This window comes from Phytophthora cinnamomi (assembly GCF_018691715.1).
Source record: "Phytophthora cinnamomi strain GKB4 chromosome Unknown Contig9, whole genome shotgun sequence".
Lineage (NCBI taxonomy): Eukaryota > Oomycota > Peronosporomycetes > Peronosporales > Peronosporaceae > Phytophthora > Phytophthora cinnamomi.
Genome location: NW_027150942.1, coordinates 234,737 through 252,509, shown reverse-complemented (window position 1 = coordinate 252,509; position 17,773 = coordinate 234,737). Strand labels below are relative to the sequence as shown.

At 57.2% G+C, this 17,773-nt stretch overlaps 1 protein-coding gene across 1 annotated transcript; it reads left to right on the top strand.

Annotated features, from left to right (window-relative positions):
- Nucleotides 1-2,433: 2,433 nt before the first annotated feature.
- On the top strand, nt 2,434-7,656 carry IUM83_16325 (uncharacterized protein; the record flags this gene model as incomplete). The annotated part of the gene is made up of 5 exons (XM_067941199.1): nt 2,434-2,914; nt 2,996-3,867; nt 6,989-7,003; nt 7,075-7,182; nt 7,480-7,656. The coding sequence occupies 5 exons, from the start codon at nt 2,434-2,436 to the stop codon at nt 7,654-7,656; spliced, it is 1,653 nt and encodes a 550-aa protein (XP_067798396.1).
- Nucleotides 7,657-17,773: the final 10,117 nt, after the last annotated feature.

Here is a 17,773-nt window from a genome sequence, read left to right as displayed (position 1 = left end):
CTTTGTGGCTTTGAGCGGTAAAAATTGAAAGTGAATGCTGCCAGTAACTAGCAACGCGGACGACCAATGATCTCAGCGCTTCTGAACAACTGAAACCTAGTAGATGGCTGGTTAGCAGCAAAAATAATTGAATAAAGATGTCTGTCATAAATTATGTAATATCACAAGTCAACAAAATAAGTTATCGCGGTAAATGTCTTGATGCGTAATTTATTGTTATTTTCGGAAAAAATGTTATTGACAATGCTATTTTCGGAGGCCTGGCAGTCTCCACGTAGCCGCTCACAGACGCTAGGAAATAGAGTGCAGCAGCGACCTTCTTCTCGTATGAGTGTTGCTTGACCGCAGCATTAGCAAACACAACGCCTCGGCCCGAAGAAAACAACAGATCTCAAGGAACGAACGGCGAGAACACCTTAAATGCTTCCTGAACACCCCTCATACAGAGGATCGGCCAGCGCGTTATCAAATTATAGGTCTGTCAGAGCATACTTCTGCTTCTCCTTCCCCTCTTCATTCTTGCTGCCTGCAACGAGACGCTGATACGAGAACAGCGGCATTTTCCGTTTCCGTATCTGTCATTACGGCTCCGCTGATTTACCTGGGTATCGTCTCCAGTGCTTCTCCACCTAACTTAGCTGGAGAAGTTGTGATGCAGATATCCCGTTGTCACATCGTTGAGGTCACTTAGCTAGCCAATCAGATAGCGAGTTTTCATCTCCAGGTAGAGGCATATCTCCACCTTGAGATGACGCGACCGCATGTACCAATCTGAATACTCACGACTAAATACAATCCATGGTTACGATTCATAACCATGGGTTGTACTTAGTCGTGAGCCTGCTGAACCCTGCTCGCTTGACTGCTCAAACCAGCCCCGAGCGTGACGAGGATTGCGGGTGTCGCCAACATCGACGTTTAGCCCGGGTCGTATCAAGAACATTGCTCTAGCGCGAATGTGCAATGCAAAGATCAGCGTCGACGCGGTGGAACCATTGCCACCTCTTACAACTGAACAAACCAGTCGTTATTCGACGGTGTTGCATCAAGCTCAATTGTGTCGCCCTGACTCCAAGATAACAATCAGCGTTTGTCCAGGAATAGTCCGTGGGCACGTTTTTGTGTGTCAACTGTACCAGTTCAGTGGTGTGGAGCTGCGAAGCCACCCCCATTATGGGGCTGCCATCATCGCAGGCCCCCAATGCGGAGGTGAAATTGCTCCGCAAAAATAGAGACCAAGCGTGCTGGGTTGCCACGCTCGCACAGATAGGGGGGGCTGAGCGTCGAGATCGCTACCGCCATTGCCGAGACCCTCGACGAGTCGGCCACTGATCCCAGCGGACTAACCCGGCTGCGGTAACCGTGCCGGAAACGCCCACACACCGCAATCGGTCGGGCCATGGTGACTGCCGCCCGCGCCGAGAATGCAATGCACGGCAACGAGTTCAACCTGACTCGCAGCGTCTCTTGTACGGCGGCGGCAACAACGGCAGCGTTGCTGCATGGCAGCAAAGCGACTCGAAGCCGCGCGCACACCTTGTCAAAGGGGCAGCACATTGGTCGATCGAGGCTGCTGATGTCGGCCGACACTGCCTTTGCCTTCTTGAAGGCAGGCAGGCAGCGCCATCCAGCAGCTTCTCACCGATGTGGTCGACACGAACTTTCGAGAGGTGTGTTGATTGGCCTATCGTGATAACGCAGGATATCGAGTGTGACAGGCTCTCGTAATGGTGACCGAAAATGAGGTGCGCCACCGCACCCAAAATATGCGTTTCCGCCGTTTCGAGCCCACGATTTCTTTCCATATTTCCTGTGCTGGAAGCGCGTCAGGCCGCGATCTTTTGCTCGACTTGGCGTTTGTATAGACGAGTGGTCCCGACGAGAGCGACCCCCCGGCCATTCTTCGTTTCAGCGGCAAGCGCGAGCGACGAGGAAGACAGCGACCGACAGCAGCGACCAGCAGCGGCAGAGCATCGACTGAGAACAACCGCACGAGAGACACAGCGAACCGAACCGAACACACCCGCCCGAGCTAGCGAACAGCACAGAGGTGGCTTGGGCGTGTCCGGGAGGGCCTCCTTCCTCTGCGAGTGGAGAGCTCGTCTCGGGCGACTGAGCGAGTGAGTGAGTGTGTATTGCGTGTGACTGACGCGAGGCCGGCGCGACCCCTCCCTTCCGCTACCTGGCTGTAGCCGGTAGGGCCTGGGTCCGTGGACTTCATCTGCATTTTTTTCTTTATATCTTTTTCTTGAAGTAAAAAAAAACAAACCCCATAAAAACAGGAAGAGAAACCGTAAAAACCTATAAAAAAAAGTAGTGCATTTAGTTTTAGTTTAAAAAAAGTGAAAAGTAGTAGCAAGCATGTCGAGAGAAACAAGCAACAACCAAGAACAAGGAGAAGGCAACGGCGGAGGAGCCAAGTGGGGCGCCAGCATGCGCGCGGGCGCGGCGCTCGCGACCCTGCTGGGCGTCTGGAGTCTGCGCGCGCTGCAGGTGTCGTCAGCGCCGACGGCCAAGTCGTGGGTGCGCGACGACGGCGACGGGTCGGCGGTCAACTGCTCGGCGCTGTCCCCGCCCCCGGACACGCCGTTCTGGGAGGCCATGGCCCGGTGCTACGACTGCGCCGCCGAGCCGTCGTGCGGCTTCTGCAGGTCCACGCTCACGTGTGTGGCCGGCAACCTTCTGGGGCCGTTCGACCGCTACCAGGTCTGGTGCAGCGACTGGATCCCAGAGGCCGAGGCTTGCCCCGTGAACCCGCAGTGCGACACCATCACCGACTGCGGCACATGTGCCGCGTCGGACGAGTGCGTCTGGTGTGCATCGGACGTCTCCTGCATGGCGGTGGAAGAGGGCTTCGGCTCGGGCTGCAAGGCGCTGGTCAGCGACGCCCCATGCCCGACCGTGATCGTTCCAGGTACGTCCGTTTGTATGTTGTGAGGTGGCATTCGGTAAACGCTAACACAGATTCTCACTGTCTTGTGCCGACGGCGAGCAGAGACGATCATTGTCGGGGATGTGATCATCCACCAGGAGCCGCCTAACGTGCGCAGGGGTGTCGTCGTCACTGGTGTCACCACGCACTCGACGAACTATTCTCTTGTCGTGAACCAGTCGGCTGTATCTGTGCAGTCGGGCGGAGCGATCCAACTGCGCGCTGGCGATGACAATAGGTTCAACACGGCCGGCGGCGCGGTGGAGATTGCTGCAGGTGACGGGGTGAATCAGAATCGCGGGCGTGGTGGCGTTGTCAAGATCTCCGGAGGCAACGGACTCGGAGTTCAGAACTTCGACAACTCGGTTACAGGTGGAGCTGTGCAGGTTTCGGGCGGAATGTCCGAGGTCGGAACTGGGGGTGATATCAACTTGACTGGTGGTGAAGGTGCGACCACAGGCGGGTCCATCAACATTGTTTCGGGCACAAGCTCTACTTCGTCAAGCGGTAGCATCACGATCAGAACATTCGGCGTCATCACAAAAGGCAAGTCTGGTAGACTCGTTATGGAGACCGGTGCAGCGCAGAAGGCCTCTGGTTCCATGGAGTTTCGCACGGGGTCTTCTTCCTCGGAGGAAGCAGGCTCTATTGTATTGTCCAGTGGTTCGTCCGATGGTGACAAAGGAGGCAGTGTCGTCATCGGCGGCGGTTCGTCCGGCGAAGATGCAGTCGGAGGATCAGTGCGCGTGGTGACAGGAGTTTCTGCCGTGAAAGCTTCGGGGGAAGTCGTTATTGTAACTGGCAAGGCGGGCGTGAACGGGTCGAGCGGTGCCGTGGTTATTGGCTCCGGAAACTCGTCCTCCCAACCCACCGGGCCATTGCTATTGTTCACCGGAAGCGCAAGTGAATCAGTCTCTGGTTCCATTTCACTGAAGGTTGGTGTTGGGAACTCTGTCAAAGGGGGAGAGATCGTTGCTACGGCGGGCTCAACAACTAAGGCAGGGGGAACAGGAGGTGCAATCAAAATCATCGGTGGAATTGGAGCAAACGCAGATGATTCATCCGGTGGCACGACGACTGTTAGCGGCGGTGCTTCAGTGGGAGTTTCAAATATTTCCGTTGGTGGGCATGTGATTGTCGTTGGTGGAAATGCTACTGGTGGAGCTGGTGGATCCGTCATGGTTGTTAGTGGTCTCAGTCAAAATGAATCGAGTGGAAACGTTGTCGTCAAGACGGCACCTGGAGCTCAAGGCGGAAGTGGTGTTATTCGCCTTTCGACGGGAGACTCCGGGTCGGACTCAGGACAAATTGGTATATCTAGTGGTAGTTCGTCCCAGGGTAACAGCGGCGACATTCAACTGAACGGAGGAAATGCGATTGTTGGAAATGGCGGCGATGTCACTGTTGCTGGTGGACCTACTGAAAGTGGAATCGGTGGGATGATCCGCCTGTCATCTGGAACGAGCACTTCAGGAGTCACTGGAATTGTTGAGATTACAACATCGGTTAGCATGCTTGGAAAAGGCACCGGCTCAGTAAGTCTTTCAAGTGGTTCAGCTGGACAGGGTACATCAGGTGATATAACCGTTGGAACGGGATACACGACCCGTCGCGCTGCGGGAAATGTGCAAGTGCAAGCTGGATCCTCGTCGGGAAGCACACCCGGCAGCGTCAGCATTGACAGTGGTAGTACAGCGGCAGACAATGGAGCAGGCGGAGCTATCGAGCTTAGTGGGGGTTCCGGTACGTCCTCTAACGGTGGGTTTGGTGGCGAAGTTCGCATTGCTGGAGGAAGTGGTTATGGGCTTCATTCCCAAGCTGAAGGAGATGGTGGCCAGGTTGAGCTTGTCGGAGGTCAATCTATCGATGGAAGTGGCGGTGAGTTAAGGTTTCAAGGTGGGAGCAGCTCTTCGTCGGTGGGAGGGGCTGTTAATGTATACAGCGGTGAATCAAGCTTGAGCTCGTCTGGTGCTATTAACATAGCCTCGGGTAATGCTGCTGCGTTTGGTAACTCTGGAAGCTTTAGTATGATCACAGGAAGCACATTGTTGGGAAGAGCTGGTTCGGTCACCCTCGGAACTGGTACGTCTCAAGGTCAGGCTGGGGGCGTTTCTCTCTTAGTGGGTTCAAATGGCATCGGCGATGGTGGTGATATCACTGTCCAGTCCGGGTCATCGACACATGCTGCTACGACGGGTGGAGCTCTGTTCCTAACAGCAGGTTCTGGTACGAGCGACAATTCTGGAGATGGAGGTGATGGCGGCCGAGTTGTTCTAGCCGGTGGTTCATCGCTCGGATCCTCTGCTCAAGACACTGGCGGTGCAGTCTATATCCAGGGCGGCGGAGCACAAAGTGGTGTCGGAGGGAACGTCAAAGTGGTCTCTGGGGGAAGCACCAACTCCTGGAGCGGTGCTGTTGAGATAGCATCCGCTCAAGCTGCAAGTGGAGGCATGAGTGGTACAATGTCTCTTGCCACAGGAAATAGTCCTGATGGCACTGCTGGAGTCTTGAAGGTGTCAACAGGTATGGCATCAAGAGGTAATAGCGGCTCAATCCAGGTTCTCGTTGGAGCTGGTGATGCGACCGACGGTGGAGATGTTCAGATCAGCGCAGGCGAGTCATCCGGTATGGGGCGAACCGGAGGCAAAGTGATTCTAACTGGCGGTACAGGATCGAGCACTAATGCTGTTGATGGAGGAGACGGGGGCGATGTTGACATTGTCGGTGGTGAAGCACGTGGCTCAAACGCACTTGATAATGGCGGTAGTATTAATATTGTCTCGGGCCGTGGGGCGTACGGTTACGGAGGTGACTTGTCCATGTCTTCTGGCTCGGGGGTTGCTAGTTCCAGTGGGGCTGTTATAATCTCCACGCCAAATGCAGGCTCACGAGGTGTGAGCGGGATGGTCACACTAGGCACTGGAACGTCAACTTATGGAAATTCTGGCCCGATGAGTCTCACTACTGGAGCTGCTAAAAACGGGAAAGGAGGTCAGTTCCAAGTTTTTGTTGGTGGCGGAGATTTCGGTGAAGGTGGGATGATTTCCATGGAAGCAGGTAGTACGACCGATTCTCGTACGGGAGGAGTTGTCTCGGTTGTTTCTGGGGCAAGCCAGGCTACCTCTAGCGGCGATATTACTATGAACACTGCTAACGCTGGTGGGGCTGGAGGAAGTGGAGGAGTGAAACTTCAAACAGGAACTGCTACTGCTACAGACTCAGGAGCACTCGTGCTTACAACTGGTGCTGCAACGCTTGGCCACGGCGGTGATTTTATCGTTACTGTTGGCACCGGAACAAAGACGGATGGTGGTCAAGTTCAGTTGACCGCCGGCGCTACCACTGATGCTGGCGGCAGAACGGGAGGAACGGTTGCCATCCAGGCTGGCGAAGGCCTTAGTCCAGCTTTCACCAATGGCGGTAATGGCGGCGTTGTAAAAGTGACTGGTGGTGCTTCACAAGGCGGTAGCAGCTTACTAAACACGGGAGGAAGTATCTCTCTCGAGGGTGGTTATGCCAACCGAGGACGTGGTGGCAGCATCCGCGTTGAAACTGGCTTTGGTGCGACCACATCCAGTGGGGCGTTATCTATTATGACTGCTGCATCTGGAACAAAGGGAACAAGTGGCTCAGTTAGCATTAACTCTGGCGACACCACGGCAGGAGACAGCGGAGAGGTCACTGTGTACAGCGGTCAAGCTCTTAAGGGAAAGGGTGGATTCGTTTCTCTTTCCGTCGGAAATAACACCGAAAATCCTGGTGGCGATGTGACTATAAGCGCAGGGCTTGCACTCCAATCCTTCACGGGGGGTTCTGTATCGGTTTCTACTGGAGGTTCTGTGCGAACTACGTCGGGTGATTTTCTGGTTCAGACGCCGAACAGTGGTTTCAGTGGCGGATCGGGGTCTTTGACATTCACTACTGGAAAAACACAGTCGACGGACAGCGGCGCGATGACTTTTGTCACCGGGTTTGCGAAAAAGGGCCACGGAGGCAATGTGATTGTTTCCGTTGGTGTGGGAGACACTGGCAACGGTGGGGACGTGAATTTGACAGCTGGAGATTCGTCAGGTACGTATTGCGGCTCTTTGGTAACTGTGATGTAGAACCTTTCGTAACTCTTATCGCATTTATTATTGCAGCGGCCGCCCAAGTGGGAGGAATGGTATCGCTCCAAGCTGGATCCGGCACAAACATTAACCCTAGCAATGGCGGTGATGGCGGTGCTGTTCAAATTCGCGGAGGCCAAGGTATGGGCGGGAAGGCTGACAGCGACATCGGTGGAATGGTTCATGTTGAAGGCGGGACTAGCAGAACCTCGACTGGTGGCAAAGTTGAAATTTTTTCTGGCACAGGCACCGCTTCTAGTAGCGGAGATATGACACTCATTACTGTTGACTCTGGCAAGAAAGGTGTGTCGGGAACGCTTCAAGTGCAAACTGGAAATGCTACTTTAGGCCCTAGCGGGTCGCTTCTCGTAGTGACGGGAAACGCTAAGCCAGGTCCAGCAGGTGACATCGTTGTCAGCGTTGGGTCTGGTTGGACAGGTAGTGGTGGTCGTGTCACCGTCACCGCCGGCGACATGGGCGATCTCAGATCAACTGGAGGAGAAGTGGATATTACCGGTGGCCGTGGAACCAACCGTTCTCCTGGTGGCGGTGGCAAAGGTGGCCCGGTTAACGTTGTTGGTGGTGCAGCTGGAGGCCAGAGTGGAGGAGATATAGGTACGTGTGCTTTGGCTGTCTCGGTGATGCTTACACTTCTAACGAATTTGTTATGTACACACAGGCGGAGCAGTTACTCTCCAGGGTGGCCAGGCAAACAAAGGAACCGGGGGTGCTGTCAGTATCATCACAGGCGGTTCTGATTATTTCTCAAGCGGAGACATAAGTATCCGTACCGCGGATTCTGGTTACTATGGCGTCAGCGGCTCCATCGGGGTTCGTACTGGCAAAAGTCAAGAAGGCGATTCGGGCAGCTACAGCCTTCGAACGGGTGATTCTGACAGGGGTAGCAGCGGCAGTGTCGACGTGTCCATCGGTAATAGTCTGGCCAAAGCTGGGGGGGACTTAAAGCTAAAGGCTGGGTCAACCTCTGCAGTGGGACAACCCGGTGGAAGTGTTGTTGTTGCCTCTGGTTACAGCACGAAAGGAGACAGCGGCAGTATTACTGTGAACACCGACAACTCTGGGTCTGCTGGAGTGAGTGGGTCAATTGCGGTTTCATCCGGGACAGCTGTGCAAGGTGACTCGGGGATGATCTCACTGTCAACTGGCAGCTCGACTGGAGGTCATGGCGGCAACGTTCAGGTCTCTGTTGGCACGGGACGTACCGGAAACGGTGGTGACGTCATCGCGCGGGCTGGCGATACGACAGCTGTGGCCTCCGTCGGTGGGAAGATTGCTCTTACTGCTGGTAGCGGCTTGAGCTCTGATCTGAAGGACGGCGGTGACGGGGGTGATGTCGTCGTGTCAGGTGGAGACGCCAGTGGCAAAAGTTCCACGACAGACGTTGGCGGATCTATTCGCTTAACTAGCGGTAAAGGTAACGCTGCGACGGGTGGAGCGGTGACAGTCGTCACTGGAAACGCAACCTCTTCCTCCAGCGGTGATGTGAAGATCTTTTCTGGCGATACTATCGAGAAGTTTACTCGCTCTTCTGGAAGTGTCAGCATTGGAACTGGCGCCACATCTAACGAGGGGAGTGGGTCCATTTTCGTGCGGTCTGGCGCTGCGACGAAAGGGATAAGCGGGGACATTTCGGTGCAAGGTGGTTCTAGTCTCCAAGGCGCATCGAATGTGTTGGTTCAAGCGGGAAGCACTTCTGCTGCGAAGGGCGGATCAGTTGTCATTGTTACCGGGGTTTCGTTCCCCGGGTCCAGTGGCGATATCGACATAAGCTCTGACCGCAGCGGCAGCAATAGTGGCAGTGGAGTCGTCACCATGTACACGGGATCTTCTCGAGGTGGCTCCTCTGGCAGCGTAACTCTCAGCTCTGGAGCATCGGAACGCGGAGCCGGTGGAGATATCCAACTACTTGTGGGCTCTGGCATTGGTCGTCAGGGTGGGAATGTGGCTGTCACTGCTGGTGCAACGACCCATATGGATGGTGGTGGCAGTGTTTCGATCCAGTCTGGAAAGAGCTCTGTTACTTCCAGTGGGGGCGTGACTTTGTCAACATCTGGCGCTGGGAAATCAGGGTACACCGGTTCGATGGTGCTTCAGACTGGAGACTCGACTGATATGCCTGGCTCTGGAAATATTTCGGTCCTAACAGGCGACGCAGTCAAGGGCGGCGGTGGTAATATCACTGTAGCTGTTGGTCTTGGATCTGTTGGCGATGGCGGTGCAATTCAGTTAGGCGCGGGTGATTCTACTGCTGCTCGTGCCCTTGGAGGTCGTGTCCGCCTTGTTGGCGGCCGAGGGCGTTCAACTGACGACAAAGATGGCGGCAACGGTGGTAATGTTGAGGTCGTAGCCGGATCTTCCGACGGGATGAACAGAGCACGCGACCAAGGAGGAACAGTTTCTATTGCTAGTGGTTCTGCTGCAGCGTCCACTGGTGGTACAATCTCGATCTCTTCTGGTGGCTCATCTCTTACATCGAGTGGCGACGTTTCGATTGACACAGCTGATGCGCCCAGCTCAACTGGCGTTCTTCAGCTCACCACTGGCGGTTCTAGCCAGGGCGGATCCGGCGGTGTTACCATTCAGACAGGCGATGCTGATACTGGAAGAGCAGGCTCCATTAATATTGCTGTTGGTTCGGGGTCAGGGAGCGCTGGTGGGGATGTTTATATCTCTGCTGGCTCGACAGATTCCTCGAAAACCAAAGGAGGTAATGTTGCCATTGCGACAGGATACAACTCGGTAACCTCTAGCGGCGATTTGTCGTTGGAAACACCGGATTCGGCGCGCAATGATGGCTCCTCAGGACAGGTTGCCATCAAGACCGGCGATTCAGCTACTAGTTTTGTCGGATCGATAGTGCTTAGTACTGGCCTCGGGGCGGTTTCGGATGGCGCAGGTATCCAAATTGCTGCCGGCAAAGCAAGTGCTGGTAACGGTCAAACAGTTGACATTATTGGCGGAGATGCGCTTCAGCTGAAAGATGCAATTGGCGGCAGTGTCAGTGTTGCTGGTGGCATCGGACTAGGAAATGACGAAACCGGTGGTGGTCGAGGAGGCTCCGTTGAGCTTGTCGGTGGAAAAAGTTATGGAGGTTCCGTTACGACCGATGTTGGTGGAGATGTTGTTCTCAGGGGCGGTGAAGCTGTAGCTGCGTCAGGCGGATCAGTAAACGTTATCAGTGGTGGAAATGCGGTTTCTTCGAGCGGTGACCTGACGCTTCAAACTCAAACTGCCTCCGTTGGTGGAAGCAGTGGACTTATCGAAATCACGTCTGGTCAAGGAGTGAGACGATCGGGCGCCGTTTCTATTATTTCTGGCATCTCTCTGGATGGCACAACTGGTGATGTGACTGTGAGTTCAGGTGCTACGAATACTGGAGTGTCTGGATCGCTTGGGCTATCCACTGGAACTACCGATACTGGGGTTCCAGGGTCGATCGCCATGAACACTGGGAACAGTAGTTCTAGTGTTGGTGGAAACTTCGTAGTTCGCCTCGGATTGAACAGCGGTAATATATCGCTGGTAGCTGGAGAATCAGCTATAGGGACGGGCGGATCAATTGGCCTTAATACGGGGGCAGGTTCGGTAGCGTCTGGGTCTATTTCGGTTTCTACTACCAACGCTGATGGATCCGGTTCCAGTGGCGCCATTGCCGTCTCAACCGGGAACTCTCCAACAGGTGCCACTGGTCGCGTGGAAATCGTGACAGGGAGTTCGGGGGCTGAAGGGGGCAGTATTTTGGTTGCTGTGGGCTTATCTGCTATGACAAAGGGGTCTCCTCTGTCGTTGTCTGCCGGGAGTACTATTGGCGCAAGTGGTGATGGTGGGGATGTAACGATTGCTTCTGGTGACTCGGAAACAACAATCGGGGGTAACTTTGGCGCCCATGCTGGCTCTGGCACGACTGGTGGTAAGCTGTCTCTTCGCTCGGGAGATGGAACGAACAACAACGGAGGAGATGTTTCGCTCCTGTCTGGAGCTAGTGGAAGTGCTAACAGCGGTGACATTATGATTCAATCAGTAGACAGCAATGCCATCAGCGGAATGGTTCAGATTGGATCAGGTTCTGCTCGAGGTAGTTCTAGTTCTGTTCGTTTGTACACCGGCTCCGCATCAAATGGAAACGCAGGTACAATCAATATTCAAGGTGGCAACGGAACAGCGGTCGGTGGTGGCGCAGTTAGTTTGTCAGGGGGTGGAAATCCTGTTGCCAAGGGAGGCTCGGTTGCTGTGTCTTCAGGCTCTGGGGTAATTAGTGGTGACGTCGTAATACTATCAGGAAACACCGAAACTGGTGGTGACAGTGGCATGATACGTCTCAAAACTGCTGACAGTGACAGTTCGACTGGGAGCGTGAAAATCTCGTCTGGAAATGCTGGTAACTCGCAGAGTGGCGATATGGAGCTCAGCGCTGGTATGGGCTCCTCTGCAGGTGGAACTGTATCCATTTCGGGGTCTTCTAGTCCTCTTGTCTCTGGAGGTGACGTCTTGGTTTCTAGTGGTTCTTCTACTGCTTTGCTGGGAAACGGTGGTTCGGTTCTAATTACCACTGGACTAGGTGCTGCTAGTGGTTCTCTGGCAGCTCTAACGGCCAAAGCTCCTTTAAGTGGCGGAGTTGCAATTGGGAGTGGGGATGCAACGGCTGGGGTCAGTGGGGACGTCGCACTTCAAAGCGGCTCTAGCTCTAGCTCCTCTTCTGGATCTGTTCGCGTGTTAGCTGGAACTAGCACTTCCCAAAATGGAGGAGATGTTATTATTAAGTCCGGCCAAGGATCTGCCCAAGGTGGAAACATTGACATAGTCAGTGGGACCGCATCTTCTGTAACCGGAACTGCTGGGCACCTGGCGTTGAAGTCTGGAGGTGGGGATGCAGTAGTTTCAGGAACGAACACAACTGCTTCTCACATGAGAGTATCGGGTGATGGATCGATTAGTGTGAAGGCAGACACTTCATCATCGATGTCGATTCGTGGCGGAAACAATCTGAATATCAGTGTCCAAACTGGAGAGCTTACAGTATCTCATGGGGAAACTAATGTACCTGGAGGAGTCATCTGGCGCTTGCAACCGAACAAGATGATCAGTCACGTTCCAGCACAGATCACCGAGATCACATACCCATCAGATCGACGAATCAAGACGGATATCCAAGATGTTGATGAAGATGACATTTTACAGCGCCTCCAAACTCTTGAAGTAAAACAATATCGCTACTCGAAGATGTGGCGCGAAATCCGAGGGATTGCCGACGTGACTGTTCGTGGTGTCATCGCTCAGCAAGCGGAAGAGACATTCCCAGAATACGTAACGGTGTCAACGCTTACTTTTCCTGAGAAAAACTTCAGCTTGGAGCAGTTTCACGAGGTGAACAAGCAACAGATCACGATGGATTTAATTGCGGCTATTCACGCCCAGCACAAGCGTTTCAAGGTAGGCCCGAACAGCGAAGTGCAAAGCGGACGTATTGATATCGCTACTGCAGACGCGGGGTCCTATGCGAATGCCTCCCCTAGTGGAAGCAGCGGTGACATCAGCATCGAAACGGGGTCGTCAAGCTTCAATAAAAGTGGAGACATCTTTATTTCCAGTGGAGGGGCTCAATCTAACTCGGGTGCCTTCAACATTCGAGCTGGTGACAGCGTGACTGGCAATGGTGGATCTTTAGTACTTGAAGCTGGATCTTCTCAAGGAAGCGGTACTACGTCTGGTAGCGTAGTTATCGCAAGCGGAGAGAACTATGAGAACCCAGGAGACGTCAATTTGCAGACGCCAGACTCTCGTGGAAGTCGAAGCAGTGGAAGTATTTCTGTGGCGACCGGGTGGTCAGCATTCGGAGAAAGTGGATCGATTGTCATAAGCACCGGTGATTCATTTGCGGGTGCAAAGGGTATTGTTGATGTCACCTCCTCGTCCACTCACGTCTCTGGCAAATTTCTGGTGAATGCAGAGAGAGACCGCATGCCTAGTATTGCTGGCGATGTGCAATTGCGCAGTGCCAGCAGCGATACACACACCGGTGATGTCAGTCTATCCACAAGATCGTTAGAGAGTGTCCGTGAAGCTGGTTCGCTCACTCTCGAAACGGGTTCTGGAGTCGAGAAAAGTGGAGATATTGCTCTTCTATCCGGGCATATGTCTAGTGGTGATTTAGGATCTTCTGTGACTTCCGCTAGTCCAGGAAGTGTGATTATTAAAGGTGGGGACTCTACCAATCTTGGAGGCAACATCTCGATTTCTTCCGGGCTTGGCGAAATCAAGTCTGGTGCCATATCGATTTTAACGCCAAAAGCCAACGCCGAAACCGGTGGAACTATTGCAATTCAAACACAACAGTCGGACACTACCACAACGGGCAAAATTCATATTGAGACTGGAGATACAATATCTTCGCCATCAGGGTCGATTGTTCTTCAATCGGGCGATGCATTATCCGAATTTGCTGGATCTATCAAGATTCAACCGGGTTCAACATCCACCGGTCATGGCGGTACAGCAACCATCCAAGCCGGAATGGCATCGTCCAGCGGATCAGGCGGCGCTGTTCGTGTGTCTGGCGGTATGTCTTCTAGCGGCGTGGGCGGAGACGTGACTGTCTCTAGCGGTGCCTCTGGCAGCGGATCTGCTGGCAGCGGTGTGTTCGTCCGTAGTGGTTCTGGCGGCAGCCTGAGCCTCGTCCAGGGCGACAGCAGCGTTGTTGGCAGCGATGTGGAGTTGCGTGGCGGTAGCGTGGAGAGCGCGAACGCGGCGCAGCAGGTGAAGATCGTGGGGTCTGCGAACGCTCAGGGCGCGGGCGGCGACGTGTCGATCGATGGCGGTTCGTCCGCGGCGAGTGTGGGCGGTTCGGTGTTGCTGACGAGCGGTGGTGGTGCCGTGAGCAGTGGCGGCGTGACCGTTTCTACGAGCGTCGTGTCCGGTGGTTCGAGTGGCGCCGTCGAAGTGCGCACTAGCGCTAGCAGCGTGTCTAGCGGGTCCGTGCGTCTCGTAAGCGGGTCCGGAGGCGCCAGCGCCGGGTCCATCGAGGTGTCTGGTGGCTCGTCCGCTGTGGCTGAGGGCTCCAGCGTGTCTGTGTTGGGCGGCTTGTCGGATTTGTCGACGGGCGGCAGCGTGACGATCCTGAGTGGTGACGGTGCGTCGACGGTGAGCGGCGCGGTGACGCTGGGATCTCACGGCGGCGCGAGTTCCGTGAGCAGTGGCGCGGTGTCGTTGACGAGCGGGTCGGTCGAGACCGGTTCGTCTGGCGCGGTGTCGATCGGATCTGGCGCGTCGTCGGCGCAGTCAAGCGGGTCGGTGAGCGTATCTGGCGGCGAGTCTGCAGGTGCTGGCGGGTCGGTGCGCGTGTCCGGCGGTAGCAGCTCGGACGCCGTGGGCGGCTCGTTGGGTTTGGCCGGTGGTGCTGGCGCGACGGGCGGTGACGTGACGGTGTCTGGCGGCGCGAGCACGTCGGGCTATGGCGCGTCGCTGGCGTTGCGCAGCGGAGAAGGCCTCGATCAGCAGTGGCGAGGTGCGACTGGCAAGTGCGCCAGGTGCGGCGTCGGGCGGTGTATCTATTTCGTCCGGCTGGGCGTCTGGGTCTGGCAGCACAGACTCTGCTGGAAGCATCAGCATGTCGGTGGGGTCGTCTGTCGGTGACGGCGGTGATGTGGTCGTGCAGAGTGGGTCGAGCGCTGCATCCGCTGCGGGCGACGTCATGTTGACGGGCGGTTCGTCCCTGTCGACATCATCTTCGACTTCTGTCGTGGCAGGCGCCGTTCGGTTGGAGGGCGGCAGCTCTGCCGGAGACAAGGCCGGCGGCATGGTGTTTGTGTCAGGCGGGTCTGGCGTCGTACAGGGCGGGTCCGTATCCGTGCTGAGCGGCGGCGGCAGTGACGCGGCTGCCTCGAGCGGTGACGTGACGGTGGGTTCGTCCGCTGGTTCTGGTGTCAGCGGGTCCGTGAATGTGAGGAGCGGCGCTTCATCCAGCGGCGTGTCCGGCAACGTGACGTTGGGCAGTGGCGACTCGCTCGACAGCACGTCCGGGTCAGTGGACGTGGTTGGCGGGTCTAGTGTCACGTCCATCGGTGGGTCCGTGTCGGTGCGTGGCGGAAGCAGTAGCGACTCATCTGCTGGCGGCGCGGTGTCGCTGGTGAGTGGCATCGGTGCGGCCAGTGGCAGCGTCAGTGTGGCGAGCGCAGCCGCGACGGGCTCGAGTGTGAGCGGTGACGTGGGTGTTCACACGGGCGGTGCCGATTCCGGCGCGTCGGGCTCGTTGTCGGTTGCGTCTGGCACGAGTGCGAGCGGCTCGAGCGGGTCTGTGGTGGTGTCGAGCGGTGATTCTCTCTCGTCGGACGCAGGCAACGTGGAGATCCGAGGCGGGTCGACTGGCAGCACGAGCACGCGCGGAGGCTCTGTGTCCGTGTCGTCCGGCGAGGACGGCGTGGTGAGCTTGTCGAGCGGCGTTCGTCGCAGTGCTGTCGGCGGCTCGGTGGATGTCACAGCCGGTGCTAGTACGGACAGCAGTGTGGGCGGCGGCTTGGTGAGCGTGCTCGGCGGATCTCTGAGTGCGTCTACTGGCGTTGCTGGCGGCGTGGCCTTGTCGGGCGGTGCTGGTTCGTCTGGCGCTGCGACCGGAGGCGGCATTGCGCTGACCGGCGGCGCGAGCGAGGCTGGTGCGGGTGGCGTCGTGGACATCTCTTCTGGCGCGGGTTTGCTGGGAAGCGGCAACGTGAGTCTGGCAAGCGGTGCTTCTGCGAGCGGGGACGCGTTGAGCGGGTCTGCGACGATCGGGAGCGGCGCGTCGGTGGATGCGGCGTCGGGCGTGGTGACGGTGGCTTCCGGTTCATCGGAGGCTGCTAGCAGCGGCAATGTGTCCGTGGCGTCTGGCGAAGCATCTACAGCGGCGGGCAGCGTGTCTGTGTCGGGTGGCTCTAGCAGTTCCTCGACGGGCGGTGCGGTGTCTGTGTCTAGCGGCACTGGCAGTGTCTTGAGCGGCGTTGTGTCGGTCGGAAGCGGTGTTGCTAGCGGCACGTCTGCGTCTGGCGCTGTGTCGATTGTATCTGGCAATGCAGTGGACGGCGCATCCGGCGCTGTGCACGTGTCCAGCGGGTCTAGTGCTACGGGACCCGGTGGCTTGCTGAGCGTGGCGGGCGGGTCTAGCGGCGCGGCGGGGTCGGGAGGGAGTGTTGTCGTGAGCGGCGGCGGTTCGCTGACGGGGTCTTCCGGTTCCGTGGACGTGAGCGGCGGTTCTTCTTCGTCGAGCATGTCCGGCGGCGCTGTTGGCGTGTCTGGCGGTATGTCTTCTAGCGGCGTGGGCGGGGACGTGACTGTCTCTAGCGGTGCCTCTGGCAGCGGATCTGCTGGCAGCGGTGTGTTCGTCCGTAGCGGTTCTGGCGGCAGCCTGAGCCTCGTCCAGGGCGACAGCAGCGTTGTTGGCAGCGATGTGGAGTTGCGTGGCGGTAGCGTGGAGAGCGCGAACGCGGCGCAGCAGATGAAGATCGTGGGGTCTGCGAACGCTCAGGGCGCGGGCGGCGACGTGTCGATCGATGGCGGTTCGTCCGCGGCGAGTGTGGGCGGTTCGGTGTTGCTGACGAGCGGCGGTGGTGCCGTGAGCAGTGGCGGCGTGACCGTTTCTACGAGCGTCGTGTCCGGTGGTTCGAGTGGCGCCGTCGAAGTGCGCACTGGCGCTAGCAGCGTGTCTAGCGGGTCCGTGCGTCTCGTAAGCGGGTCTGGAGGCGCCAGCGCCGGGTCCATCGAGGTGTCTGGTGGCTCGTCCGGTACGGGTGAGGGCTCCAGCGTGTCTGTGTTGGGCGGCTTGTCGGATTCGTCGACGGGCGGCAGCGTGACGATCCTGAGTGGTGACGGTGCGTCGACGGTGAGCGGCGCGGTGACGCTGGGATCTCACGGCGGCGCGAGTTCCGTGAGCAGTGGCGCGGTGTCGTTGACGAGCGGGTCGGTCGAGACCGGGTCGTCTGGCGCGGTGTCGATCGGATCTGGCGCGTCGTCGGCGCAGTCAAGCGGGTCGGTGAGCGTATCTGGCGGCGACTCTGCAAGTGCTGGTGGGTCGGTGCGCGTGTCCGGCGGTAGCAGCTCGGACGCCGTGGGCGGCTCGTTGGGTTTGGCCGGCGGTGCTGGCGCGACGGGCGGTGACGTGACGGTGTCTGGCGGCGCGAGCACGTCGGGCTATGGCGCGTCGCTGGCGTTGCGCAGCGGAGAAGGCTCGATCAGCAGTGGCGAGGTGCGACTGGCAAGTGCGCCAGGTGCGGCGTCGGGCGGTGTATCTATTTCGTCCGGCTGGGCGTCTGGGTCTGGCAGCACAGACTCTGCTGGAAGCATCAGCATGTCGGTGGGGTCGTCTGTCGGTGACGGCGGTGATGTGGTCGTGCAGAGTGGGTCGAGCGCTGCATCCGCTGCGGGCGACGTCATGTTGACGGGCGGTTCGTCCCTGTCGACATCATCTTCGACTTCTGTCGTGGCAGGCGCCGTTCGGTTGGAGGGCGGCAGCTCTGCCGGAGACAAGGCCGGCGGCATGGTGTTTGTGTCAGGCGGGTCTGGCGTCGTACAGGGCGGGTCCGTATCCGTGCTGAGCGGCGGCGGCAGTGACGCGGCTGCCTCGAGCGGTGACGTGACGGTGGGTTCGTCCGCTGGTTCTGGTGTCAGCGGGTCCGTGAATGTGAGGAGCGGCGCTTCATCCAGCGGCGTGTCCGGCAACGTGACGTTGGGCAGTGGCGACTCGCTC